The following is a 26379-nucleotide window of genomic DNA, read 5'->3' as shown; positions in this document are numbered from 1 at the left end:
ATAGGTACATGAGTAGGCCATCCAGCCCCTTGAGCCAGTTCTGCCATTCAATGGCTGATCTGTATCCTAGCTCCATTTACCCACCTTGGCTCCATATCCCTTCATACTCCTGGCTAGCAAAAATCTATCCATTTCAGATTTAAATTTATTAATTCAGCTAGTATTTTTTTTTTTTTTTTTTTTTTTTGAGTGTTCCACACTTCTACCACCCTTTGCATGAAGAAGTGTTTCCTAACTTCTCTCCTGAATGGCCTGCCTCTGATTTTAAGGTTATGTCCCCTTGCCCTAGACTCCCCCATAGAAATGGTTTCTATCTACCCTATCAATTCCTTCCAAAATCCAAAAAACCTCAAGCAAATCACCCTCCATATTCCAGGGAATACAAGTCCAGTTTATGTAATCTCGCCTCATAATCTAACCCTTGGAGACCTAGCAACATTCTGGGGAATCTGCGCTGCTCTTCTTCCAAGGCCAATATATCCTTTCTAAGGTGCAGTGCCCAGAACTGTACACAGTACTCCAGATGTGGTCAAACCAGGGCTTTGTAGAGCTGCAGCAAAACTTCCTCTTTACATTCTAGCCCTCGAGATATAAAGGGCAACATTCCATTACCCTTTTTGATTATTTTTTGCACCTGACTACATTTCAGTGATCTGTGTACATGGATCCCTAAATCTCTCTAGACCTCCACTGATCCTAGCTTTTCTCCATTTAAATAATACTGGGATCAATCCTTTTTTGGTCCAAAATGGATTACCTCACACTTAGTGGTGTTGAAATCAATTGGCCAGTTTTGCCCACTCACTTAATCTATCAGTGCCTCTTTGTAATTTTATGCTCCCATCTACACGACTTAATATACCACCAATATTGGTGTTATTGGCAAACTTGGAATATATGGTTCTCTAAAAACTTCCCTCCCTCCCACCCCACAGCACATTGCATGCCAGCTACCAATGAGCAGATTCCCAGGAGCAGCTGTAAGTGAACACACTCCACGGGCAGTTGGAGAGATTCAGCACCATGTGCATGGAGCAAATTGGGTACTGCCTAAATAAATAGTCAATGTAATCGCATAAAAACCCAAACAACAGAAGCCCTTTGCAGTACAAAGCTCAGGCCTCAGCACAAAACATTGCCACAATGACCCCCCCATTCCAACCCTAATGAAGTGTACCCACTTTCTGATGCAAGCAACCTCCCCAATGAGCTGTCTCCATTCATTCCCACTGCATCAGTGATTTACTGTACAGAGCCCATTCCCCTAAGAGCTGTCTCCATTCACTGGCTGCTTAATACCCTGAAGCAGCACTGCTCCCCAGCAACCCACGAGGTGCCAGAGATAGGAGAAATAGTACTTGCTGGAGCTGCTTACCTCTCTGTCACTGTGCACTCTGCTCTGGTGCAGCTTCCTGTACTTGTGCATGCGCAGCATATCGTGCAACTCCTCCTTGGTGAGCATGAACTCCCCCTCAGTATCGTCATCATCTGTGTTCGAGTCCGATGTCTCATTACTCAAGAGAATGCTCTAAACAGAAAGGAGAAATGGATTTCTGTATAAACCTGAGAGGGTAGGCAGGTCCAAGAAGTGATTTATAGTGAAACAGATAGCACTCAACATCAAGGGTTGAAGAACACTGGGTTTGTACATGGAAGCAGGCTATCCAGGCCAACAGTCCTCGATGGCGTCAATCCTCCAAGCAAGCAAGATTCCAAATCCCATGTCCCATACTGTTCCCACATCCCTTTATCACCCTTTCTTTCAACCATTTAAATACTGACTTAGGCAGGGAATATCCTTGGAACTGCTCGCTCTCCGCTGCTGTCACCTTGCTGGAATTATGGCTGAATCTCCAAAGCCATCGTGGTGAGTGGGAGAAGCTCAGAGGAAATTCTCAGTCTAAGTCTCTGCTTCAATCACCAACTCTATTTGTATATACAGAGGATTGTGAGGCTGAGGAAAGAAGTTTCTCTTGACTTTTGTCCTAAATTTCTTGTATTTAATCTTATATCTATGTCCCCTTGTTCCTGGAGAGAGACTGCTACTACCTTCTCTGTCCCATTCCTCTGAACAGCTCAATCAAATCATCACATAATCTGCTCTGTTGTAACAAAAATAGCCCCCACCTTATCAAGTCTTTCTTCATATTTCTATTTCCTCAGCATCCTAATGAATCTGTGCTGTGCCCTCTTTCAACATCAGTGTGTGAAGCCCAAAGTCAGACTCCTCCTGTACACCAATGGTACCCATCTCCAATACTTCCAGCACTCGTCACAACCCCTCAACTGCCCAAAGTCAGACTCCTCCTGTACACCAATCGTACCCATCTCCAATACTTCTAGCACTCTTCACAACCCCTCAACTGCCCAAAGTCAGACTCCTCCTGTACACCAATGGTACCCATCTCCAAGACTTCCAGCACTCGTCACAACCCCTCAACTGCATCCATGCCATCAGACCTTGCCAAGCCTGTGGTGTTTAAAGCGCAGCTTAGGGCTGAACAGGACACCAAGGCTGCAAACGGTGTCATTCAGCCAAGAGTGTGTGGCTGGGATGGGGGAATGGCGTCAGTGGCTGGGAAGCGCAGTTTGTAATGTAAGCCAAAGTCTGTGGCTTCAACCTTCCTCATGTTCAGCCGGAAGATAACCCAAATGCTCTGTAGAAATTTACTTTTTAAAAGTGGGGTTGATGGTTTATGTTTATGTTGAGGGGCTGAGAATAGAACTTAGGAAAATAAAATGGGCAACAATATTGGCAAACAACGATATAGAACAGCCATGGGAAACATTTAAAACGGTGTTCAACAGGGTGCAGAAAAAATATATTCCGCTAAAAGGAAACAATAATGAGACTCCATGGATGAATAAAGCCAGAAGGGAACTGATGGTAAGGAAAGAGGCATACATTAAGTACATAGACAGCAGGGGAGTGCATGATGAGAGAACACGAAAAGATTAGGAGAGAAGTCAAAAAAACAATTAGGGAGGCAAAGAGGAACTATGAAATTAAGTTATCATGGAAAATAAAAAACAGTAAAATATTTTATAGGCACATCAATAAAAAAGGAAGGTTGGGATGGGAGCAGGGCCATTAAGGGATAGTCATGATAACACCACAGGTAACAATAGAGAGATGGCAGAAATATTGAATCACGATTTTGCTTCAGTATTTACCAGGGAGATCGAACAGGTGGACATGACATTGGATGATGAGATTAGTAATGAGATAAGTGCATTTAAAATAAAGAAAGGGGATATATTAAATAAACTAATCAAACTCAGGATAAAACCCCTAGTCCAGATGGATTGCATCCACGCATTTTAAAAGAATCTAGGGAAGAGATAGTAGAGACATTACTACGCATATTTAATAATTCATTAGAAAAAAGTGTCGTTCCAGAGGACTGGCGGATAGCTAATGTAATACCGATATTTAATAATGGGGATAGAACATGTCCAGAGGATTATAGACCAGTCAGCTTAACATCGGTGGTAGGAAAAATAATGGAATCCCTACTGGGAGAAAATAGAAGAACATCTAGAAACCAAAAATATAATGATGAATAGTCAACATGGATTTCAAAAGGGAAAGTCTTGCTTGACCAACCTTATTGGATTTTTTGAAGATGTAACAGAGAGAGTAGACAATGGCAATGCAGTAGATGTAATTTATCTAGATTTTCAAAAGGCCTTCGATAAGGTACCCCATAATAGACTGATGAACAAGGTCAGAGAATGCAGAGTCAGGGGACAAGTAGTAGAATGGATTGCTGGCTGGCTTCAGGACAGAAAGCAGAGAGTAGGGTAAAGGTAGCTATTCACAGTGGCAGAAGGTGGGTAGTGGTGTTCCACTAGGATCAGTGCTGGGACCACTGCTGTTCACAATTTACATTAACAATTTAGACTTTAGAATCAAAAACACAATTTCTAAATTTGTGGATGACACCAAATTGGGGGGGATAATCAATACCGAGGAGGACTGCAACAAATTACAGGAGGACATTAATAAACTTGCAGAATGGGCATATAATTGGCAAATGAAGTTCACCACAGATAAATGTGAGGTATTATATTTTGGTAGGAAGAATAGGGAGGTCACTTATCACTTGGAGGGTGCGAGTCTAGGTGGGGTAGAGGAACAAAGGGATCTCGGAGTACAAATACACACATCACTAAAAGTTGCGACAGGTTAGCAAGGCCATAAAAATAGCAAACCAAGCACTGGGGTTTATTTCCAGAGGCACAGTACTGAAAAATAGGGAAGTTATATTAAACTTGTATCGAACCTTGGTTAGACCACACTTAAGAGTACTGTGTACAGTTCTGGTCACCATATTATAAAAAGGATATAGAGGCAATGGAAAGGGTGCAAAGAAGATTTACAAGGATGATAGCAAAAATGCGAGGGGATACTTATCAGGAAAGGGTGAACAGGCTGGGTCTCTCTTCTCTTGAAAAAAGGCAGCTGAGGGGTGACCTAATAGAGGTCTTTAAAATTATGAAAAATTTTGGTGGAGTGGGTACAGAGAACATTTCCACTTGTAGGGAAAAGCATAACTAGGAGCCATCAATATAAGATGGTCACTAAGAAATCCAATCGGGAATTCAAAAAAATTTCTTTATTCAAAGAGTGGTGAGAATGTTGAACTTGCTACCACAGGGAGTGGTTGAAGCGAATAGTATAGATGCATTTAAGGGGAGGCTAGACAAGCATATGAGGGAGAAGGGAATAGAGGGTTATGCTGATAGAGTTAGATGAGGAAATATGGGAGGAGGTTCGAGTGGAGCATCAACGCCGGCATGGACTGGTTGGGCCGAATGGCCTGTTGCTGTGCCGTATATCCTATGTAATCCGATGAAGTCTGCTCCCATCCTCACTAAGTGTTAATAGTTCAAAAGGTGATGTGGTTGAAAATCTCTCTCAAATTCAGATCCCTCACCACTGCAACAAAGACTGCAACCAAAAGCTCGTTCACCAAATCAGACAATTAACATAAGCTTCCCCACACTCCATTAACCAGACTTCAACAAGCCAGGCCAGGCAGGAGCAATGGAAAAGCTGTCTGGCAGCCAGCCCTTACCGGGCTTCCCCCACAGTGCAGCAGAATAGCAGCGACACCAGAAACTACACTCAGTTATTTGTGTGCATGAATACTCAGAACATATTGTGCAAGTGTGAACTTCAAACCCAGAGATAAGCAACCTAACACGAAACACATACTGGATCGCCCTCAGCGGTGAAAGCCCGTAAATCATGTCCATATATCAACAATCAAACTCTGTTAACATGACAACATCTGATCAGCGAGCAGCACCAGGCCCTCGCTCCAAGGGGAGATGGAGCCATCAGCAAGCTGCAGTTTCAATAGTGTGAGGTGCCATGGAAGACCTGGCACCCCACCATTCCCAGCACCGGAGCTCCTGATCTAAGCTGTACTGGCATATGGAGAAGGCCTTCTCAGACAGCGAGAAGTTTGGATGGAGTTGCCTCAAACTGTGGTTGCATTTTAGGTGGTGCCCAGCTGAAGGAGGCGGGGGAGCAGGTCGTCTGCAGACTCAGGGAAAGTGAGAGCAACACAAAACTGTTCAAACAGATAGTTAGAGAAAGTGTGCAAGTTCCATCCCAGAGCTGCGATCATTTCAAACATCAACTGAGCATTACAATTGACTCGTGTGTCAAGGCTAGGGAGGAGGGAAAAAAATCAAATCAGCCACTGTTCCTGCCCCTGACTGGTATCCCTGCTGGAAAGTGTGGGTGTGTGCACATGACAGGATCCAGCTTGGGCTCAATTACACTGCCCTCGACAGTGAGTTCGTCTGCCAACACTCACTGTCTGAGCTGACTTGAAGAATGGCCACTTGGGTAGATGCCTCAAGGCTCCCAGTGACTGTGGAACTGCACCTAGCAAGAGTCAGCTTCAGAATAGGAGAAAACACTCCCCAAAAAAGTAAAAGGTGACATGTCCACAGAATACCTCGGTGTCAATGAAGCCACAGCCTGAGGTTGTGCAGCATACAGTTACATTTCAGCCGCGATTAGTGGCCCTCAACACTCAGTCAGACAATGAAAGAACGAAGAAAGAACTTAGATTTATCCAGAGTCTTTCACGTCCTCTGGACGTCCCAAAGCACTTCACACCCTAATGAAGTGTAGTCACTGTTGTAAAGTGTGAAGCCACAGCCAATTTACACACAGCAAGGTCCCACAAAGAGGAATGAGACAAATTACCAGCTATTTTTAAATGATTGAGGGATAAACGTTGGCTTGGACAACTCCCTTGCTCTTCTTCATAGTGCCATGGGATCTTATACATTCACCCCAGAGGGCAGATGGGGCCGCGCGCGGTTGAACATCTCATCTGCTGAAAGACGGTACCTCCGACAGTGCAGCGCTCCCTCAGTACTGCACTGGGAGTGTCAGCCTGGATTTTGGGCTCACGTCTGTGAAGTGGCACTTGAACCCTCAACATTCTGACTCAGAGGCGAGAGTGCTACCACTGAGCCAAGGCTGGCACTTGGGTAGTAATATTATAGCATATCAGCTGCAACCGTTACATTTTAGCCGGTGGTACTAGCCTGGAACCCTCAGTCAGGTAGTAATCAGACTGTTTAACCAATTTACCCTTGCACCATTAGAGCACACACATAGGACTTCTCCCTCACTTCTGTTCACAAAATATAGCCAGCAACACATTAGTGACTGTGTGAGGGATGATCAGCAGCAATTGAACAATAGGCATGTGCCAGAGAATAACTACTACTGTATAAGCGCCACACTCTAATACAGCACACCTTCACAGGGGAATCACTGTTACTAAGCAGCAAGGAATCAGATTGCACAGACACTGTTACGTACTCACCTTCAGCCATTTCCTGCTTTTCTTCAGTTTGCTGAAATTGTATACGTTCCCCTTCTCAACTTTGAGCTCTGCTGAACATAAACATTGCATGGAATTATTAGTCACCAGCACCCCACAACGCTCAGACAAAGCAAATCAGTTCATGAATAGAAGGAACTGAGCACTGTACCTAACACAGCGCTGTGTTAACAGGAAACAGAGTAGTGGGCACCTAGGGCACTGTTCCAGGTAAGCAGGTAACAGATCTTCTGGTACCATCCTAAAACAGGAGATCAAAGCTCAAGGGATTTATATCCCCAGTGTGAAACCCCATTATTTAAACTGTGGTATCAAAATCCCTCCCTGGTATTTTTTATTTGAATCGATAGGCCATGAGTTTTAGGCTTGTTTTCTGTGCTGACAGCAGCTACTGGATGTCATTGACTGTAGAGGATGACCAGCTTCAATCTCAGATCTGTGCTGAGTTAGCTGACCTCAGCCAGTGTGGAAGCGGTGTTTCGACAGTTGAATTCTCCATTAAATATTTCCACACCATCCACCTGCCTGAACAGTCCATTCCGCACAATCACCACCCTCTGTGTAAAGTAATTAAATCTAAACTCAATGTTCACCCTCCCTCTTCTAAGCTTGAGCCCATGCCCTGGTTCCAGTTTGCAGCAATCTCCAACATATTATCAGGGTTCAAGTCACCCATTCTTTTAAGGCAGAAAATATATATTTTTTAAAACCCAGACCCAATACAGTGGAACCTTTCCACTCGTACCCCTCCCCCAATTCCAAACATTCCAATTAGAGTCATAGAGTTATACAGCACGGATAGAGGCCCTTCGGCCCATCGTGTCCGCGCCGGCCATCACGCCCTGTCTAATCTAATCCCATATTCCAGCATTTGGTCCGTAGCCTTGTATGCTATGGCATTTCAAGTGCTCATCCAAATGCTTCTTGAATGTTGTGAGGGTTCCAGCCTCCACAACCCTTTTGGGCAGTGAGCTCCAGACTCCAACCACCCTCTGGGTGAAAAAGTTCTTTCTCAAATCCCCTCTAAACCTCCCGCCCTTGACCTTGAATCTATGCCCCCTAGTTATTGACCCTTCTAAGGGAAAAAGCTCCTTAGTATCCATCCTATCTATGCCCCTCATAATTTTGTACACCTCAATCATGTCCCCCCTCAGCCTCCTCTGCTCCAAGGAAAACAAACCCAATCTGCCCAGTCTCTCTTCACAGCTGAAGCGTTCCAGCCCTGGTAGCATCCTGGTGAATCTCCTCTGCACCCTCTCCAAAGCTATCACATCCTTCCTGTAGTGTGGCGACCAGAACTGCACACACGATTCCAGCGGTGGCCTAACCAGTGTTTTATGCAGCTCCATCATAACCTCCTTGCTCTTATATTCTATGCCTCGGCTAATGAAGGCAAGTATCCCATATGCCTTTTTTACCACCTTATCCACCTGTTCCGCCGCCTTCAGGGATCTGTGTACTTGCACACCCAGATCCCTCTGACCCTCCGTCTTGCCTAGGGTCTTACCATTCATTGTGTATTCCCTTGCCTTGTTAGTCCCCCCAAAGTGCATCACCTCGCACTTTTCCGGGTTAAATTCCATTTGCCACTGTTCCGCCCATCTGACCAACCCATCGATATCATCCTGCAGACTGAGACTACCCTCCTCGCTATTTACCACCCTACCTATTTTTGTATCATCCGCGAACTTACTGATCATACCTTTTACATTCATATCCAAGTCATTAATATAGACCACAAACAGCAAGGGACCCAGCACCGATCCCTGTGGTACCCCACTGGCCACAGGCTTCCAGTCACAAAAACAACCTTCGACCATCACCCTCTGCCTTCTGCCACTAAGCCAGTTTTTTATCCAACGTGCCAAGGCACCCTGGATTCCATGGGCTCTTACCTTCTTGACCAGTCTCCTGTGCGGGACTTTATCGAAGGCCTTACTGAAATCCATGTATACCACATCCACTGCGTTGCCCTCATCCACACACCTAGTCACCCCCTCAAAAAATTCAATCAAATTAGTCAGACATGATCTTCCCTTGACAAAGCCATGTTGACTATCCCTGATTAATCCTTGCCTCTCCAAGTGGAGACTGATTTTGTCCCTCAGAATTTTTTCCAATAATTTTCCCACCACTGATGTTAGGCTCACTGGCCTGTAGTTCCCCGGTTTTTCCCTACTCCCCTTCTTGAATAATGGAACTACATTAGCGGTTCTCCAGTCCTCTGGCACATCCCCTGTGGCCAGAGAGGTTCTGAATATGTGTGTTAGAGCCCCCGCAATCTCTTCCTTTGCCTCACACAGCAGCCTGGGATACATTTCGTCCGGGCCTGGGGATTTATCCATTTTTAGGCCTGCTAAAACCGCCAATACCTCCTCCCTCTCGATGTTAATGTGTTCGAGCATATCACAGTCCCCCCGCCCTATTTCTATGTCAACATCGTCCCTCTCCATAGTGAAAACAGATGCAAAAAATTCATTTAGAACCCCTCCTACATCTTCCGGCTCCACACACAGATTGCCACTTTTGTCCCTAATGGGCCCTATTTTTTCCCTAGTTATCCTCTTGCCCTTAATATACTTATAAAACATCTTAGGATTTTCCTTTATTTTGCTCGCCAGTGTTATTTCATGGCCCCTCCTTGATCTCCTAATTTCTTTTTTAAGTATCCCCCTGCACTTTTTGTACTCCTCTAGGGCTTCCTCCATCTTTAGCCTTTTGTATCTACCAAAAGCCCTCCTTTTTTTCCTAATCCATTCTCTTATATCCCGACAGCCAAGGTTCCCTGTGGTTTTTGGAACCACCCCTGACCTTTACGGGAACATGTTGCCATTGTATGATCTCAATCTCCCTTCTGAAAGCCTCCCATTGCTCCGATGCAGATTTTCCTACAAGTAGCTGATCCCAGTCCATTTTGGCCAGGTCCCGCCTTATCCTATTAAAATCGGCCTTCCCCCAATTTAGAACCTTTATTTCCGGCCCATCCCTGTCCTTCTCCATGACCACCTTAAATCTCACCATATTATGGTCACTGTCACCAAAGTGCTCACCTACTAGCACTTCTTCCACTTGGCCGGCCACATTCCCTAGAATTAGATCCAGTACCGCCCCAAACTCTCGGGTCAGCTCCCGTTTACGATACAGAGCAACAATGAGAGATTGGGATGATCTCCAGTAACTTTAGATGACAGGCACTGTACAACATTGTTATTCATTTGTTCCTCCAGTGAGACACAGCAGAAATTATGTCCTGTACCAAATTAATCTCACATTGCGGGCACCAAAATACAGGCAAACGCACAACAGTTTTTACTGGAAATGCAATCAACATTTGGATTTGTGCACTGTCTGCTTACTCAAAAACTGAACAGCAAAGTTCACAAAACACGCCTGTAAAGTAAAAAATCCCAAAATAGCTTTTCGCAAACACGAAGCCCAATGAGGACAGAGTTTGAGCGCACTGGTGGCATTCCCAGAACAAACAGATGGTATCCTGTTACAGAATTCTGCCTCACCTTTAAAGTGAGTTCCAACTAATGGAAGCAGCCGGGCGGCTCCTTCAGATTCTCACCTGGATGAAAGGCACCATTGAGCGAGGGTGGAGCAGTCAGTGTTCTGCTGTGCCCGACTTCCGGCTGTTCTCCCAGATCCTCATCAACGGGCTCCTTCTTAATGCGGCTCAGAAGGTTCCCAGAACCCACTTTAGACAGCAAGGGAGCCTCATCAAGCCCATCATCACTCTCATCACTGTAGCATTAAGTGGAGAATCAATAAGTGTGTTTGCAGAGTTAGGTAAACTTAGATTAAAACATCAGGATAATTGGTATTACAGTGGAGATATTGAAATGGGTCTCAAGCCACGTAACAGGGTCAGCCTGCAGATGTTGTACAGGCACAAGCCTGTGCCCTACACTCAGTCACTGTGAGCAACTAGCAAACCGCTCTCAAGAAACCTTGTGTCTGAAAATCACTGGAGCACAACCTGATGCCACAGATCTGCACAAAACATCTCTTCCCAGCCAGGGTGCTTCCAACTCCCCATTGATAGAGTAACAGTCTGCGACAGACCTGCTGGGCAGGCCGCAGCTCCCGCCAATTCCAACTTGTGCAATTTTCCTACGTTACAACAGTGACTACAATTCAAAAGTCCATTCCACACAATCACTGCCCTGTGTAAAGTTATTAGATCGAAACTCAACATCCACCCTCCCTCCCTCTTCTAAGCTGTAAAGCACTTTGGGATATCTGGTGGTCGTGAAAGGCGCTATATAAATGCAAGTCTTTTTTCTTTTAATACAGGTGACTTTGTTCCCCTTGAACCCATACTTTGAGTGTGCAGAGAGAGAAAGATGGCATCCAAAGGTGCCATCAACAAAGAGCACCGAAGATTCAAATCAGAAACACTGCAAGGGATTCTCTTACTCTTAAGTCACACCAGTGCACACACTTCAAATGCTGCACAAAGGGGAGCAGAAAGGATCCCTGTACACGGGCATATGCTTCAAAATAACATTTCTGAAAGTAAAATAAAGGCAGGGCAGCTCTACAGGTCAACACTCACCTCCAGTCACCCACCCCTGTAAAACAGCTGTTCCCTCTTGCACTCTATTTTATGAAGTAACTATTATCCATTGTTTTTTATACAATTCCCATCAGCAACCTACAAACCAAATTAATGTTACAGCAACCCAAGCTCAGCAAGCGGTGTGCTTACCTGGAAATAGGTCTGTTAAAGACACTTGCAGCCTGGCGCAGGAAGGGGTCAAGTCGTAGTGCACGCTCCAGGTACTGCAGATGGAGAGGCTTTGCCAGCTCTGCACCACTCCCATTCTCGCTCTGAAGTAAGTCTGCTGCCATAGAAAGCTCCTCTCGTGCAGGAGAAACTGGGCCTTTTGAAGGTACTGCAAAGATCAGGAAACATGATCAGCAACCATCGCCGAGTACAATACATTTTTACAACCTCACTGAGCCCAACTCCTCAGCACCAACTATTCAGATGCTGGGAGTTCAAACCCGAGCATCAGTATGTGCACACTTCTGAAAACTCTCCTCTAATTCATTACCCCAGGCAGCCTGGCAATACTGCCCACCTCACATCCACTAGTATTTCAGTAAAGTATAATGGTGGCTGGGTGAAATCTTTATACGACGTTGACTTAAACTGTGAACACCACCTGGCAGTACAATTATAGCTTCTGTCCTTCCAACCTTGGGTTATATCTGGACAGACACGAGTGGGGTGCAGTACTGGTGTTTGCAGGTCTGTCACTGGTGTGGGAGCAATTTAAGGTGATGAATTATGAACATAGAAACATAGAAGATAGGAGCAGAGTAGGCCATTCGGCCCCTCGAGCCTGCTCCGCCATTCAATGCGATCATGGCTGATCATCCAAATTCAGTACCCGGTCCCTGCTTTCTCCCCATACCCCTTGATCCCTTTAGTCTTAAGAAATATATCCAACTCCTTCTTGAATATATTTAATGAATTGGCCTCTACTGCCTTCTGTGGTAGAGAATTCCACAGGTTCACCACTCTCGGTGAAGAAATTCCTCATTTCTGTCCTAAATGGCTTACCCCTTATCCTTAGATCACACAAGAAGCTAGAGTGCGATTTCTTTCTGACTAAACAAGCCAGGTGACAATGCTAATTATTGAGGTCCTGCAATCCAGGCACTGTTAATAGTATTAAACATCATGAAATCAAAGCACTTTGCCATCAGCAATGCAACACAAACACTGGACACACATACTGTAGAAATTACAAGTGGGATCAGGGGGTTTCGATGACAAAGTGCAAGACAACACTTGAGTCGTCAGGTGAATTTAATTGCATTCATCACCTCAGCCTCCTCCATGTAACACATATACAACCTCAGAGTCGACACCACCACACAGTGAACTCAAACCTGCAGCTCCAAGGATGCATCCAAATGATATACGGATGCTTTTGTTATGATAAAGAAACAATCTATCTTTCCAGTTATTTTTAATCCTGTACAGTCACATTGATATTGCTCTCTGATTTACCGATTGAGAAAGTATTGATATGATGCACTATGAGATTAACTTTACTATTTTAACAAGGCATTTCTCCAGTATTTTCAACCAGATTTATTTAGTGTATTTAACATCACACTTGAGCTAATCTCCTAGTGTCAAATTCTTAATTCATCACGAAGCTTCTCCAGCTTCCACCCTGAATATATTTATTGTCCTTGGATATTATTTTGCCTTGGCTCAGTTTGTAGGTCTCTCGCCTCCAAGTCAGGAGGTTGCGGGTCACAGACCCACTCCAGAGATTCGAGCGCATAATCTAGGCCGACACTCCAGTGCAGTACTGAGGGAGTGCTGCATGGTCGGAGGTGCCGTTTTTCAAAAAAGACATTAAACCGAGGCCCTGCCTGCCCACTCAGGTGGACAGAGAGATCCCATGGCACTATTCAAAGAGCAGGGGTGTTCTCCCTGGTGTCCTGGCCAATATTTATCCTTCAACCAATATCACTTAAAAACATAAGCTCGTCCTTTATCTCATTGCTACCAGTGGGATGTTGCTGTGTGCAAATTGGCTGCCCCGTTTCCTACATTACAATAGTGACTACACTTCAAAAGTACTTCATTGGCTTTGAAGCGCTTTTGGGCCTCCCAAGGTCGTGAAAGGCGCTGTATAAATGCAAGTTTGTTCTTTTTCTTTTCTGACTGTAACTTCCAGTAGTTTATCTTAGTGTTACATAGCTCAAAATGCTCTCCAGAGTCAGTCTAAGATTGGTGGGGGTTGACAATGACTACAACTGTATTGCTGGCTGTTTTTCAGTTTGAGTGAAAAACTAAACACAAACAGCACTGGACATTGTTACTACCAATTACTATTGCTGTACCCAATGTTATTATTGCGTTCGCTGCTGTCACTGTTCTAAATACTATTACTGTGTCCAATACTAATATTGCACCTGAAGCTAGTACTGCTGCCAAGGCTAGTGTACTGGATGCTATTACTGTCCCCAACACTTGTGCTGCACTCAATGGTAGTACTGTCCTATACTCACATTGCACCCGATGCCATTACCATCCCCAGTGCTGTTAATGCCTTCGATTCTAGTTCTGACCCCGATACGTAAACTGCACCCCGTGCTACTACTGTCCCTGATACTCAGACTTTGCCTGATATTACTGCCCTGGATGTCAGTGCTCTCCTAATATTCATACCAACAGTTATGCTATTAATGCGTCTCATGCCAACACTAACCCTTGCGATGTTGGGAATGCCTGCCCTGCTTGTACTCGCCCCACACATACTATTATTTCACTGGGTCCCATTACTGTGCCTGATGCTATTCTACCTGTAACCAAGCCAGTTGTTGATACTGGTATTGTGCCCAATGTAGATTTGTTAAACCCCAATACTAGTTGTGCTTGGGACCAGTACAGCACCAACACGATACTAGGACAACATACAATACTTACTACTATATGGTACAAGAACACTCAATATGTGTACAGTGCCTGTATATTACATATACTATGATTGTACCAGATGCTGTTGCACCCGATGGGCTCAATGGCCTACCTCATTTGTGTCTCTCGTGATTTCGCCTTCTGCACATAATGGAGTGGCAGAGTATGGCACTGTTTGAAAGAGTGATCCAGAAACAGATGGGGTGTGTAAAGTTTCACTGCTGTGTGCACTTTTTGGACTTTTGATGAACCACATTCGATTGAGGTTCACTGTCACCAATTCTTGTGGTGCTGCTGTCATAATCCAGCAGCCAGTCTGTCAGCCTGATGTCGACGGGATGGACTCTGGCGGTGAGTACACCACACTGGTCAACCCCACTGGTCTGTGGGGCTTTGGACTGCACTGAGCCCAGATTTCAACACCTTACACATGAATAAGTAAAATAATTCACCAGTAACCCCCATAGGCTGTAGTATCTCAGACTCACTGTTAAAAAGGGCCTTGCATGAGGAGGAGTCATCTTCTGTACATTAAAGCGATGCAGAACTGACAAGAGGTCACAGCCTTCATCGTCAAGTCAGGACAAGCCATTCATCACTCACAACCTGCCACTTGCACTGCCTCCATAACTGTAGCAACAATTCACAGGATGCCACACTGCACCAACCACCTGCCCTACTTAAAGTGGCACCACTCAGCATGCAACCTTCATGGTGGGTTAGTCACCAGCCAGTTTGGAACCCTGCACTCAATTCAGAACTCTTGAGGATTGGTTATTGGAGCACAAGCCAAATAGAGACTTGACAGTCAATTGTATTCCGTGCGTGACGGTATCTACAATGTTAGGAGTCAGGTCAAAAATGTGCAGCTTTAGAATCCATTTCGAACAGCCTGCCCCATCCAAGACTTTCATATCATGGATTTAACAGGACAGCAAATATGTTCACAAGTCCGTATCAATTTAAATTTGTAACCAGCCCCAAAGACATGCAGGACCCCACCTGAACATGCTAAGATTTTCCCTCCTACGAAGCAAAACTCTGGGTGATTGCTACTGGCACCTCAGACAATGGCATGGACAGGGAATCTCGAGCATGAATTGTTTTCACCACTCCATGTTGTATCACCAACATGCAACAGTCATCCAAGCTGACAGCACCACTAAATTTATAAGAACGCTATTTCAAGCATCTTTTTTTAATTAGGAAAAAGATGGTAAGAGGGAGGATTTGACTCGGAGTTTAAAAACTAAATTGATATACCAGAACAGAACAAGTGTATTAGAATCAGGACACAGAACAAGGAGGCTGAGCCGGGAGAGCTGAAAACAACAGGTAAGCACATTTTCCAGAGGGTTGCTCCAAGTACAGAATAAACTTCCCCAAAGTGCACAATGAGGAGAAACCAAACACCAAATTAACAGCTACTTACATTTATATTATGCCTTTAGTGTAAAAAGTGTCCCAAAGCTACTCACAGGAGGTCAATGCTGAGCATAGAAAGGAGAGTTTAGAAGGGATGACTAAAGGTTTGGCCCAAGAGATGGATTTTGAGGTTTTTAAAAAAGGAGCAGCGAGAGGCAGAGGCGGTTCAGTGAAGCACCACATCTCAGAAGAACATCCCAGAACACTTCAGATGAATTTATTATTCCAAAATGCAAGGTACGATAGTGCAATGGTTATGGCACTGGTCTCGCAATCTAGAAGATGAGAGTTCCAGTCGCACCATGAATTTAATAAATCTAGCCATTTGTGACCGGACACAGAAAAATGACCATGAAAGCTGCTAGACTGTCGTAAAAACCCAGCTTTGGGGAGAGGGCCCTGCCAGTCTGGCCTACACATGAATCCAGTCCTCACTAGGAACAAGATACTCAGTTGCACAAACAATTTCTAGTCAGGAAGACTCTGGACAACTGAGGCGGCCATTAAACACCCATTGCCAGCATTGCCTACATCAAATAAAGAAAAAGGTCAATGCTATATAAACAAACACAACAACCATTGTGCACACAGTAAACTTGTACTTCAATGGCCAGTCAATTATCTTTTTTTGGTGTTGGTTGAGAGAGGAACAGTGCTCTTAAAGCAGTACCATGGGATCTTTAGCATAGTTATCCGACTGGGTTGACAGGGCTTTGGTTTATATTCTCTTTCAATAGTGTATATATATTTTTTAAAAGCAGCACTTCCTCCATAATGCACAGAAGTGAGAGTTTGGATTATGTGTTTAAGTCCTGGAGTGGAACGTGAACCTTGTACCCGCAACCTTCGGACTCGGTGCCACCAACTGAGTGAGATTGGAAAGGAATTTGATGCAATCGTTTTCTGCACCAAACTTCTTTGTTGCAGGTGTTGCCTGATGTTTCCACTTGATCTCAAAAAATAGTCAGCACTACTTTTATATGCCAAAATTATGTATTTCTAGATGCATCCAGCTGCACAGTGTACATACTTCACAGATCAAACAAACACTGGCCTTTCCACTGGTAAAAGGGAGACTTTGTACCCGTGGTTTACATTTAAACCATTGACCTCACTGCCCTTGGGCTGGACAGGTGAGTAAAAAGAGGGGGGAATCCTCCAAGGTTCCTGCTACTAATCACGAACCAGTAACCACTGCTATAAAGTGCATGTGAGGACGCCAAGCGCGAGCTCTCCTAACTATTGCTGTTTAAGCTCACATACGAAGAATGGGTGAAGGGCTGCCAGGACACTAGGGACCAATCATTTCCCACTAAACAGGATGGGACAAAGTCAGGGAAAATAAACTGGTCACAATCAGTTTGTAAGACACTAAGGGAAATTGGCACAGTGTTACTGAGCCTGAGCACAATGGAATCTTTAGCAGAGATATAGTCGAGACACAGAGCTGGCTAAAAAGGACCTCCGGCAGGATACATTACACTAAAGTGAGTCAGGCAGTTATGTGTGCTGTTGAAATACTGATGAGATCTGAGGACGTTGAACTGGAAGTGTCCGGCATGCTGGAGTTTAGTGATCAGTTGTAATGAACTAATGTGGACCTCCCTAAATCGATAATAATCCGAAGTCCAGTGGCCTTTGTGCACTCCTCAGACAACCAATTCCGATTTTCCTTGCACTCTCCTGCACAGAATCGTGTGCCGAGCTCAAGCCTCAGGCTATCACCAAAAATACACCATCACAACCTCAACACTGCACAGCCAAAAGCTTACTGCACCCAAATTCAGCATTCGACATGCCTGCAGCCAAGCGCCACATTCAACACCACTTCAAACTGTTTACAGCTGTCCGTTTGCTGTGTGTGTTGTGTAATTGACATCCACCGGTTTACAGAAAATAATGCGCCGAGCCCAACAAAGTAGACTCAAGAAATACTTCCACTGCCACGGGGCAATTTCCCACAATGTCCCAGTCCATCATCTACTGACAATATCACAGGGTAGGCTTACTTAGCTCACTCATGCCATGAACACCATCATCTGTTGCCATTAACATCCAATTCATTACTATCCCTGCTAAAAGACCTTTTAACAACAACAAAAAATGCTGGAAACACTCAGCAGGTCAAGCAGCATCATGGAGAGAGAAACAGTTAACATTTCAGGTCGATGACCCTTCGTCAGAACTGGAAAAAGTTGGAAAAGTAACAGATTTTTAAGCAATGTGGGGCACAAGGAGGGGAAGAACAAAGGGAAGGTCTGTGATGGGATGGAAGGCAGGAGAGATTAAAGACAAAAGAGATGATGGTGCAAGGCAAAAGGAGATGGTAATGGGACAAGTTAAGAAGTCTAGATGAGGTGTCAATGGCAATGGCAGAATCATCAACAGCTGCCATGTGAGAGAAAAAAGGAAACATGGGGGCCGAGGTTATAGTCTGAAATTGGTGAACTCGATGCCAAGTCCAGAAGGCTGTAATGTGCCTAATAGAACGATGAGGTGCTGTTCCTCGAGCTTACGTTGAGCTTCATTGGAACAGTGGAAGAGGCCGAGAACGGAGAGTCAGAGTGGGAGTGGAGTTGGGGAATTAAAGTGACAGGGACCGGAAGCTCGGGGTCACGCTTACGGACTGAACGGAGGTGTTCTGCAAAGCGGTCACCCAATCTTAAGACTTTGTACTTTTTTTTTTACATAAACTGTCAGATAATACTGATTACAGTAACACTGCAGTCTGGTTTTTTTGCCACCTGTTTGAGCATGGTGCTCAAACGTGCTGCAACAGGATGCAGAGTAAATGTAGACTGGGACCCCCCCCAGACTTAGCCTGAGCACTGCTGTCACTGGGTATGTTTAACACACTGAAGAGAAGAAACCAAATCAGGAGTTTAAGGTTGTGCAACACATTTATGTGGCACTCAAATATCTTAATTGCCTCACACTCTATCACCACCAGTGGCACAGCTTGTAACCACCTCCACTTCACCCCATTATATGCCACAGCAAAGCCAGTTGTTGACCAGGAGGAGAATTGGAGAGGCAGATGTCTGGATCAGACCTCCAAGCTGGTCAAGGCCTTCAGCAACAGGCCTGCCTGTCCCATCAGCTGGTGTAGAACATGCAAGATAATCAGAAATAATGGGAAGAAAACAAAACATTGCTATCACAAGCAGCTACAACCTTCATTTAGTTTCATTCAACTAAAACAACTTGCATTTAGATGGAACAAAAAGCAAAATACTGCAAATCAGAAATAAAAACAGAAAATGCTGGAAACACATGATGTCAGGTCGTATCTGTGGAGAAAGGAAAAAGATAAACGTTTCAGATCTTATGACCCTTCCTCAGAACCGGAAGATGTTTTTGTCTCGAACAGGTGGTGGAGAGGTACAGCTGGGTGTCTTGAGTCCATGTCTGCAGATGATGAGCCCTTTCAGTTGGGGCCTCCTGACCAGGTACCAACCACCAGCTAAAGAGAGAACCAGGCACCTGCTCTCAGGCTTCCCAACGTGCTGTCTGCGATACAGACAGGCAGTGGCGCAAATCAAAGCCCAAGATCACAAGCCGTCTCGTTTTCACTTCACAATTATGGCTGCCAACAGGTGTCCTGCTACTGTTCACACACTGAAGCACCTGCTCAATAAGGTTAGCCAGCACAACTTGTAACATTTCAGTCAGGGCAGATTTTGGTGCAATTGGACATTTTAGGAGTTATGTCACCAAGTGAGGCACTGAGCAGAGGTCAGGCAGGTTCTCAAAAACTAAGAGGGGACACTGCCATGCAATTTATCCCAGGCTGATGGCACACACCACATGCCACGTGAATAAATCCTCGTAGAGATGGAAAGAGAAGAGTGTGTGGATCACAAGTCCACTGACTTGTGAGCAGATGATGTAGGAACATACTAGAGAGGCAGACTACCACTTCAGCCAGAAGTGCCAAGTGGATGATCCATATCGGACTCCTTCTGAGGTCCCCACCACCACAGAAGCTAGTCTTCAGCCAATTCGATTCACTCCACGTGATAAAGAAATGGCTGAGTGCACTGGATACTGCAAAGGCTATGGACCCCAACAACATCCCGGCTGCAGTGCTGAAGACTTGCGCTCCAGAACTAGTCGCGCCTCTAGCCAAGCTGTTCCAGTACAGCTACAACACTGACATCTATCCAACAATGTGGAAAACTGCCCAAGTATGGCCTGTCCACAAAATCCAATCCGGCCAATTACCGCTCCATCAGCCTACTCTCAATCATCAGCAAAGTGATGGAAGGTGTCATCGACAGTGCTATCAAGCGGCACTTACTCACCAATAACCTGCGCACCAATGCTCCATTTGGGTTCTGCCAAGACCACTCGGCTCAAGACCTCATTACAGCCTTGGTCCAAACATGGACAAAAGAGCTGAATTCCAGAGGTGAGGCGAAAGTGACTGCCCTTGACATCAAGGCAGCATTTGACCGAGTGTGGCATCAAGGAGCCCTCGTAAAATTGAAGTCAATGGGAATCGGGGGGAAAACTCTCCATTGGCTGGAGTCATAACTAGCACAAAGGAAGGTGGTTGTGGTGGTTGGAGGTCAATCATCACAGCCCCTCAGGGCAGTGTCCTAGGCCTAACCATCTTCAGCTGCTTCATCAATGGCCTTCTCTCCATCAGGTGGTCAAAAATGGGGATGTTCGCTTATGACTGCAGTGTTCAGCGCCATTCACAACTCCTCAGATAATGAAGCAGTCCATGCCCGCATGCAACAAGACCGGGATGACATTCAGGCTTGGGCTAATAAATAAGTGGCAGGTAACATTCACACCACAGAAGTGCCAGGCAATGACTATCTCCGACAAGCAAGAGTCTAACCACCTCCCCCTGACATTCAACGGCATTACCATCACCGAATCCCCCACCAACATCCTGGGGGTCACCATTGACCAGAAACTTAACTGGACCAGCCACATAAATACTGTAGCTACAAGAGCAGGTCAGAGGCTAGATATTCTGTGGCGAGTGTCTCGCCTCCTGACTCCCCAAAGCCTTTCCACCATCTACAAGGCACAAGTAAGGAGCATGATGGAATACTCTCCACTTGCCTGGGCAATTACAGATGGGCAATAAATGCTGGCCTTGCCAGTGATGCCCACATCCCTTGAACGAATAAAAAAGTGATGCAGTCTTCTGAACAAGAAACTATTCACCAACACTTGCTTGTTTAAACATTCCCCCTCAATTTGCCAGCACTTCCTTATTTAAACTTCCCCCTCGATTCACTAGCACATCCATGTTTATACATTGCCTTTAATTGAAAAACACATTTGAGGTCGGAATATAGGAAGATCCCAGGTTTGATCCTCTGTCTGTGCTGTTGTGTCTGTGTGTTGAGAGACACTGAAGACAGGAGTTGGTTTCATAGGTGTTTACTAAACAAAGTCTGGAGGGGAACTAATGGATACAACATAATATACAGGCTTATATAGCCCGAGTGGCCATTACCGGAATTACAGTACACATGGGGCTCTTAAAGGCACATACACTACATGTGCCAACTGATTTTAGCTGGGGAAATGTTTGGGGTGATTGTGGGCCAGGAAAGCGGGGGGGGGGGGGGGGGGGGTGCGGGGGAGACAGTGGCAAGAAGTCAGCCACCAGTGACTCAGCTGTAAAGTGTGCAAGGGTAGAATGAGACTGGACTTGCCTCTCTATACTATCTAGGCTTCTTCCTAAACAAGGTACCAGTGGGCTGCCAGCTTTCAGGAACCAACTTAGCAATGTGAAGCAAGGAGTGGAGAAAAATGGCAAAATGTTTCACTAACATAGAATTACAATCCCACAGGACAATATAATTTGTGTATCATAGTATTTGAGGTGCACACAGGCAGATGCAGTAAGACAGCTACTGGAAAGTGAAGAAAACCAAACTCAGACATCAGTTAGTCAGGTGTGAAATGTAACACTATTTTACCAACCACATTCCTCCGATACATTATTGGCTTTTTACAGTGAAACAGACATATGGTCACATCAGAGAGGATGTTCCATTTCTTAGTCAGATTAACTCACATCCCTTACACCATGAGCCTATCAAACCTCACAATCAATAAAAATTTGAAAAATAAGTTAAACCACCAAATTTTAGGGAGGCTGCCTTGATAAGTCAGTAACTACTCTCGGCCAGCAATGACCTGGTGTTGAATTAGCTATCACCTGGGGCACTGTCTCGGCTGCTACAACTGGGTCAGTGATCTGGGCAGGGGAGAAAATCTGCCACAGTTCCTGCTTCTCACTGTGATCAATACCACACAGTCCGTGTGCATATGGACATCAGGCGAGGACAGAATCATGCTCAGCCATGATGCCCCACACTGAAAATTCTCAAATTCTCCAGAGGAACAGGAGGAGGCCAATCAGCCCTTCGAGCTTGTTCCGCCACATAATCAGATGACATCTGATCTGTACCTCAACTGCATTGAACTGTCTTTGCTCCCTATGCCTTGATAGCCTTGACCAACAGATATCTAGCTATCTTAGTCTTGAAGGCTCCAACTGACCCCCAGAATTCAGCACCTTTTGGGGGAGAGTTTTCCAGATTTCCACTAGCCTTTGTGTGAAAGTGCTTCATGACTTCACTTGTAAGTGGCCTCACTCTAATTTTAAGACTCTGCCCCTTTGTTCTGGACTCCCCCGCCAGAGGAAATAATTTCACTGCATCTACCCGATCGAATTCCTTTATTATTTTTAAACACCTCAATTCAGTCACCCCTCAACCTTCTAAACTCAAGGGAATACAAACCACGTTTATACAATCTGTCCACATAATTTAACTCGAAGCTCTGGCATCATTCTGGTGAATCTGCACTGTACCCACTTCCAAAATCAATGTACCTTTCTTGAGGTTCAGTGCCCAAAACTGAACACAACGCAGTACTCCAGATGGGGACTGGCCAAGGCTCTGTACAGCTGAAGCATAATTTCCTCACTTTCATATTTCAACCCCTTTGAGATAAAGGCCAGCATGCCATTTACCTTTGTGATTATTTTTTGTTCCTTTGTACTAGCTTTTAGTGAGTTGTATACACAGACAACTTAACCCATTTGCTTTTCCACAGATCCTAGTTTCTCACCATTAAGAAAATATTCTGAGTTGTCTCCGATCCAAAGTGGATGACCTCACACTTCTCCACATCTGCCATAGTTTTGCCCACTCACTTAATCTGACTATGGATCCTTATAAGTTCCTGCTCCCAACTTACCGTGCCTCCTAACTTAGTATCATCTGCAAACTTAGATATACAACTCTTGATTCCCTCATCCAACACCACTTGTCACATCACACCAATCAGAAAATGTTCTCTTTATCCTTACTCTCTGGCTTTGCCTAACCAATTATTAACCCATGTCACAAGGTTACCTCCAATTCCTTATACTCTGCTTTTCGCAAATAATCTCTTGTATGGAAACTTAACATGGAAACATAGAAGTTAGGAGCAGGAGTAGGCCATTTGGCCCCTCGAGCCTGCTCTGCCATTCAATGCGATCATGGCTGATCATCCAAATTCAGTACCCGGTCCCTGCTTTCTCCCCATACCCCTTGATCCCTTTAGCCTTAAGAAATATATCCAACTCCTTCTTGAATATATTTAATGTACTGGCCTCTATACTGCCTTCTGTGGTAGAAAATTCTACAGGTTCACCACTCTCTGGGTGAAGAAATTCCTCCTCATCTCTGTCCTAAATGGCCTACCCCTTATCCTTAGACTGTGACCCCTGGTTCTGGACTCCCCGACCATCGGGAACATCCTTCCTGCATTTAGTCCTGTCAGAATTTTATAAGTTCCAATGAGGTCCCCTCTCATTCTTCTAAACTCCAGCGAGTACAAGCCCAATCAGCCCAATCTCTCCTCATACGTCATTCCTGCCATCCCAGGTATCAGCCTGGTGAATCTTCGCTGAACTCCTTCCATGGCAAGAACATCCTTCCTCAGATAAGGCGACCAAAACTGCACACAATACAAGATGTGGTCTCACCAAGGCCCTGTACAACTGCAGCAAGACATCCTTGTTTCTGTACTCAAACCCTCTTGCTACGTAGGCCAACATGCCATTTGCCTTCTTAACCGCCTGCTGCACCTGCATGCTTACCTTCAGCAACTGGTGCACAAGGACGCCCAGGTCTCGTTGCACTTCCCCTTCTCCCAATCTATTGCCGTTCAGATAATAATCTGCCTTCCTGTTTCTGCCACCAAAGTGGATAACCTCACATTTATCCACGTTATATTGCATCTGCTATGCTTTTGCCCAATCACCCAACCTGTCCAAATCATCCTGGAGTTTCTCGGCATCCTCCTCACAGCACACACGCCCACCCAGCTTTGTGTCCTCTGCAAATTTGGAGATGTTACATCTAGTTCCCTTGTCTAGATCATTAATATATATTGTGAATAGCTGGGGCCCAAGGACCGATCCCTGCGGTACCCCACTAGTCACTGCCTGCCACTCAGAAAAAGACCCATTTATTCCAACTCTTTGCTTTCTGTCTGCCAACCAGTTCTCTATCCAAGTCAATACCTTGCCCCAATCCCATGTGCCTTAACTTTGCACGCTAATCTCTTATGCGGGACCTTATCGAAAGCCTTCTGAAAGTCCAGATACACCACATCCACTGGTTCTCCCTTATCTATTTTACCAGTTACATCCTCAAAAAATACCAGTAGATTAGTCAAGCACGATTTACCTTTTGTAAATCCATGTTGACTTTGTCCGATCCAGTCACTGCTTTCCAAGTGCTCTGCTATTACATCTTTTATAATGGACTCTAGCATTTTCCCCACTACCGAAGTCAGGCTTACCAGTCTGTAAATCCCCGCTTTCTCTCTACCACCTTTTTTGAACAGTGGGGTAACATTAGCGACCCCCCAATCCATGGGTACTGTTCCAGATTCCATCGAATGCTGGAAGATGATCAGCAAAGCATCAACTATTTCTAGGGCAGCTTCCTTAAGTACCCTAGGATGTAGATTATCAGGCCCTGGGGATTTATCGGCCTTCAATCCCATCAATTTCCCTACAAATACTGATTTCTTTCAGTTCCTCCCTTTCATCAGACCCTATGTTCCCTGACATCTCTGGGTGGTTATTTGTGTCCTCCTTTGTGAAGACAGAACCAAAATATGTATTTATAATAATTGGTCTGCCATTTCTTTGTTCCCCATTATAAATTCCCCTGATTCTGACTGCAAGGGACCTACGCTTGACTTCACCAATCTTTTTCTCTTCACATATCTATAAAAGCTTTTACAGTCAGTTTTTATGTTCCCTGAAAGCTTACTCTCATACTCTATTTTCCCTTTCTTAATTAATCCCTTTGTCCTCCTTTGTTGAATCCTAAACTGCTCCCAATCCTCAGGTTTACTGCTTTTTCTGGCCAATTTATATGTCCTCTCCTTGGATCTTATGCTATCCCTAATTTCCCTTGTTAGTCACGGTTGAGTCACCTTTTTTGTTTTATTTTTATGCCAAACTGGGATGAACAAATTCTGTAGTTCATCCATTCGGTCTTTGAATGTTTGCCATTGCCTATCCACCGTCAACCCTTTGAGTGACATTCCCCAATTAATCCTACCCAACTCGCGCTTCAGACCATCGTAGTTTCCTTAATTTAAATTTAGGACCCTAGTCTCTGATTCGACTACTTCATTCTCCATCTTAAATGAAGAATTCGATCATATTATGATCGCTCCGACCCAAGGGGCCTCGTACAACAAGATTGCTAATTAATCCTTTCTCGTTACATAATACCCAGTCTAAGATGGCCTGATCTCTAGTTGGTTCCTCGACATATTGGTCCAGGAAACCAACCCTTAAACACTCCAGGAATTCCTCCTCCACAGTATTGTTACTAATTTGGTTAGCCCAATCTATATGTAGATTAAAGTCACCCATGATGACTGCTGTGCCCTTATTGCACGCTTCTCTAATTTCCCTTTTAATGCCATCCCCAACCTCCGCGTTACTGTTTGGAGGTCTATATACCACTCCCACTAACGTTTTCTGCCCCTTGGTATTTCTCAGTTCTACCCATACAGATTCCACATCATCAGAGCTAATATCCTTCCTTACAATTGTGTTAATCCCTTCTTTAACCAGCAATGCTACCCCATCTCCCTTTCCTTTTTGCCTATCTTTCCTGAATATTGAATATCCCTGGATGTTGAGTTCCCAGCCTTGGCCACCCTGGAGCCATGTTTCCGTAATCCCAATCAAATCATATTCGTTTACCTCGATTTGCGCAACTAATTCATCCACCTTATTACGAATGCTCCTCGCATTAAGACACAAAGCCTTCAGGCTTGTTTTTTTAACGCTCTTACACCTATTAGAATTATTATTTACTGTGGCCATGTTTGATTTAAACCGTTGATTTCTCTGACTGCCACTTTTGTTTTTCTCCTTCCTATCTTTTGCTTTTATCCTTGTTTCCCTTTCCTCTGTCCCCTTGCTCAGGTTCCCAACCCCCTGCCATTTTAGTTTAAACCCTCCCCCAGAGCACTAGCAAACACTCCCCCTAGGAAATTTATCAAATGCCTTCTGGAAGTCCATATAGACAGCATCCATAGACACTCCATGATCCACCATGTTTG

At 44.8% G+C, this 26379-nt stretch overlaps 1 protein-coding gene across 3 annotated transcripts in view; it reads right to left on the bottom strand.

Annotated features, from left to right (window-relative positions):
* Window positions 1-26379, bottom strand: part of ino80 (INO80 complex ATPase subunit) — a 119971-nt gene that overhangs the window by 80175 nt on the left and 13417 nt on the right. For 2 of the 3 annotated variants that reach the window (XM_086003844.1, XM_086003842.1), the window contains exons 2-5: window positions 11593-11779; window positions 10450-10625; window positions 6861-6931; window positions 1376-1528 (exon numbers count right to left, since the gene is read on the bottom strand). In XM_086003844.1, the coding sequence (XP_085859970.1) occupies window positions 1376-1528; window positions 6861-6931; window positions 10450-10625; window positions 11593-11735 (543 nt within the window). In that variant the 5' untranslated portion in view covers window positions 11736-11779. The remainder of the gene's footprint in view (window positions 1-1375; window positions 1529-6860; window positions 6932-10449; window positions 10626-11592; window positions 11780-26379) is intronic. The other variant, XM_086003843.1, reaches the window with a different exon arrangement.

This window comes from Somniosus microcephalus, chromosome 12 (assembly GCF_052327205.1).
Source record: "Somniosus microcephalus isolate GS21.2 chromosome 12, FLI_Smic_1.0, whole genome shotgun sequence".
NCBI classification, from domain to species: Eukaryota; Metazoa; Chordata; class Chondrichthyes; order Squaliformes; family Somniosidae; genus Somniosus; species Somniosus microcephalus.
This window is presented reverse-complemented; position numbering and strand designations above follow the sequence as displayed.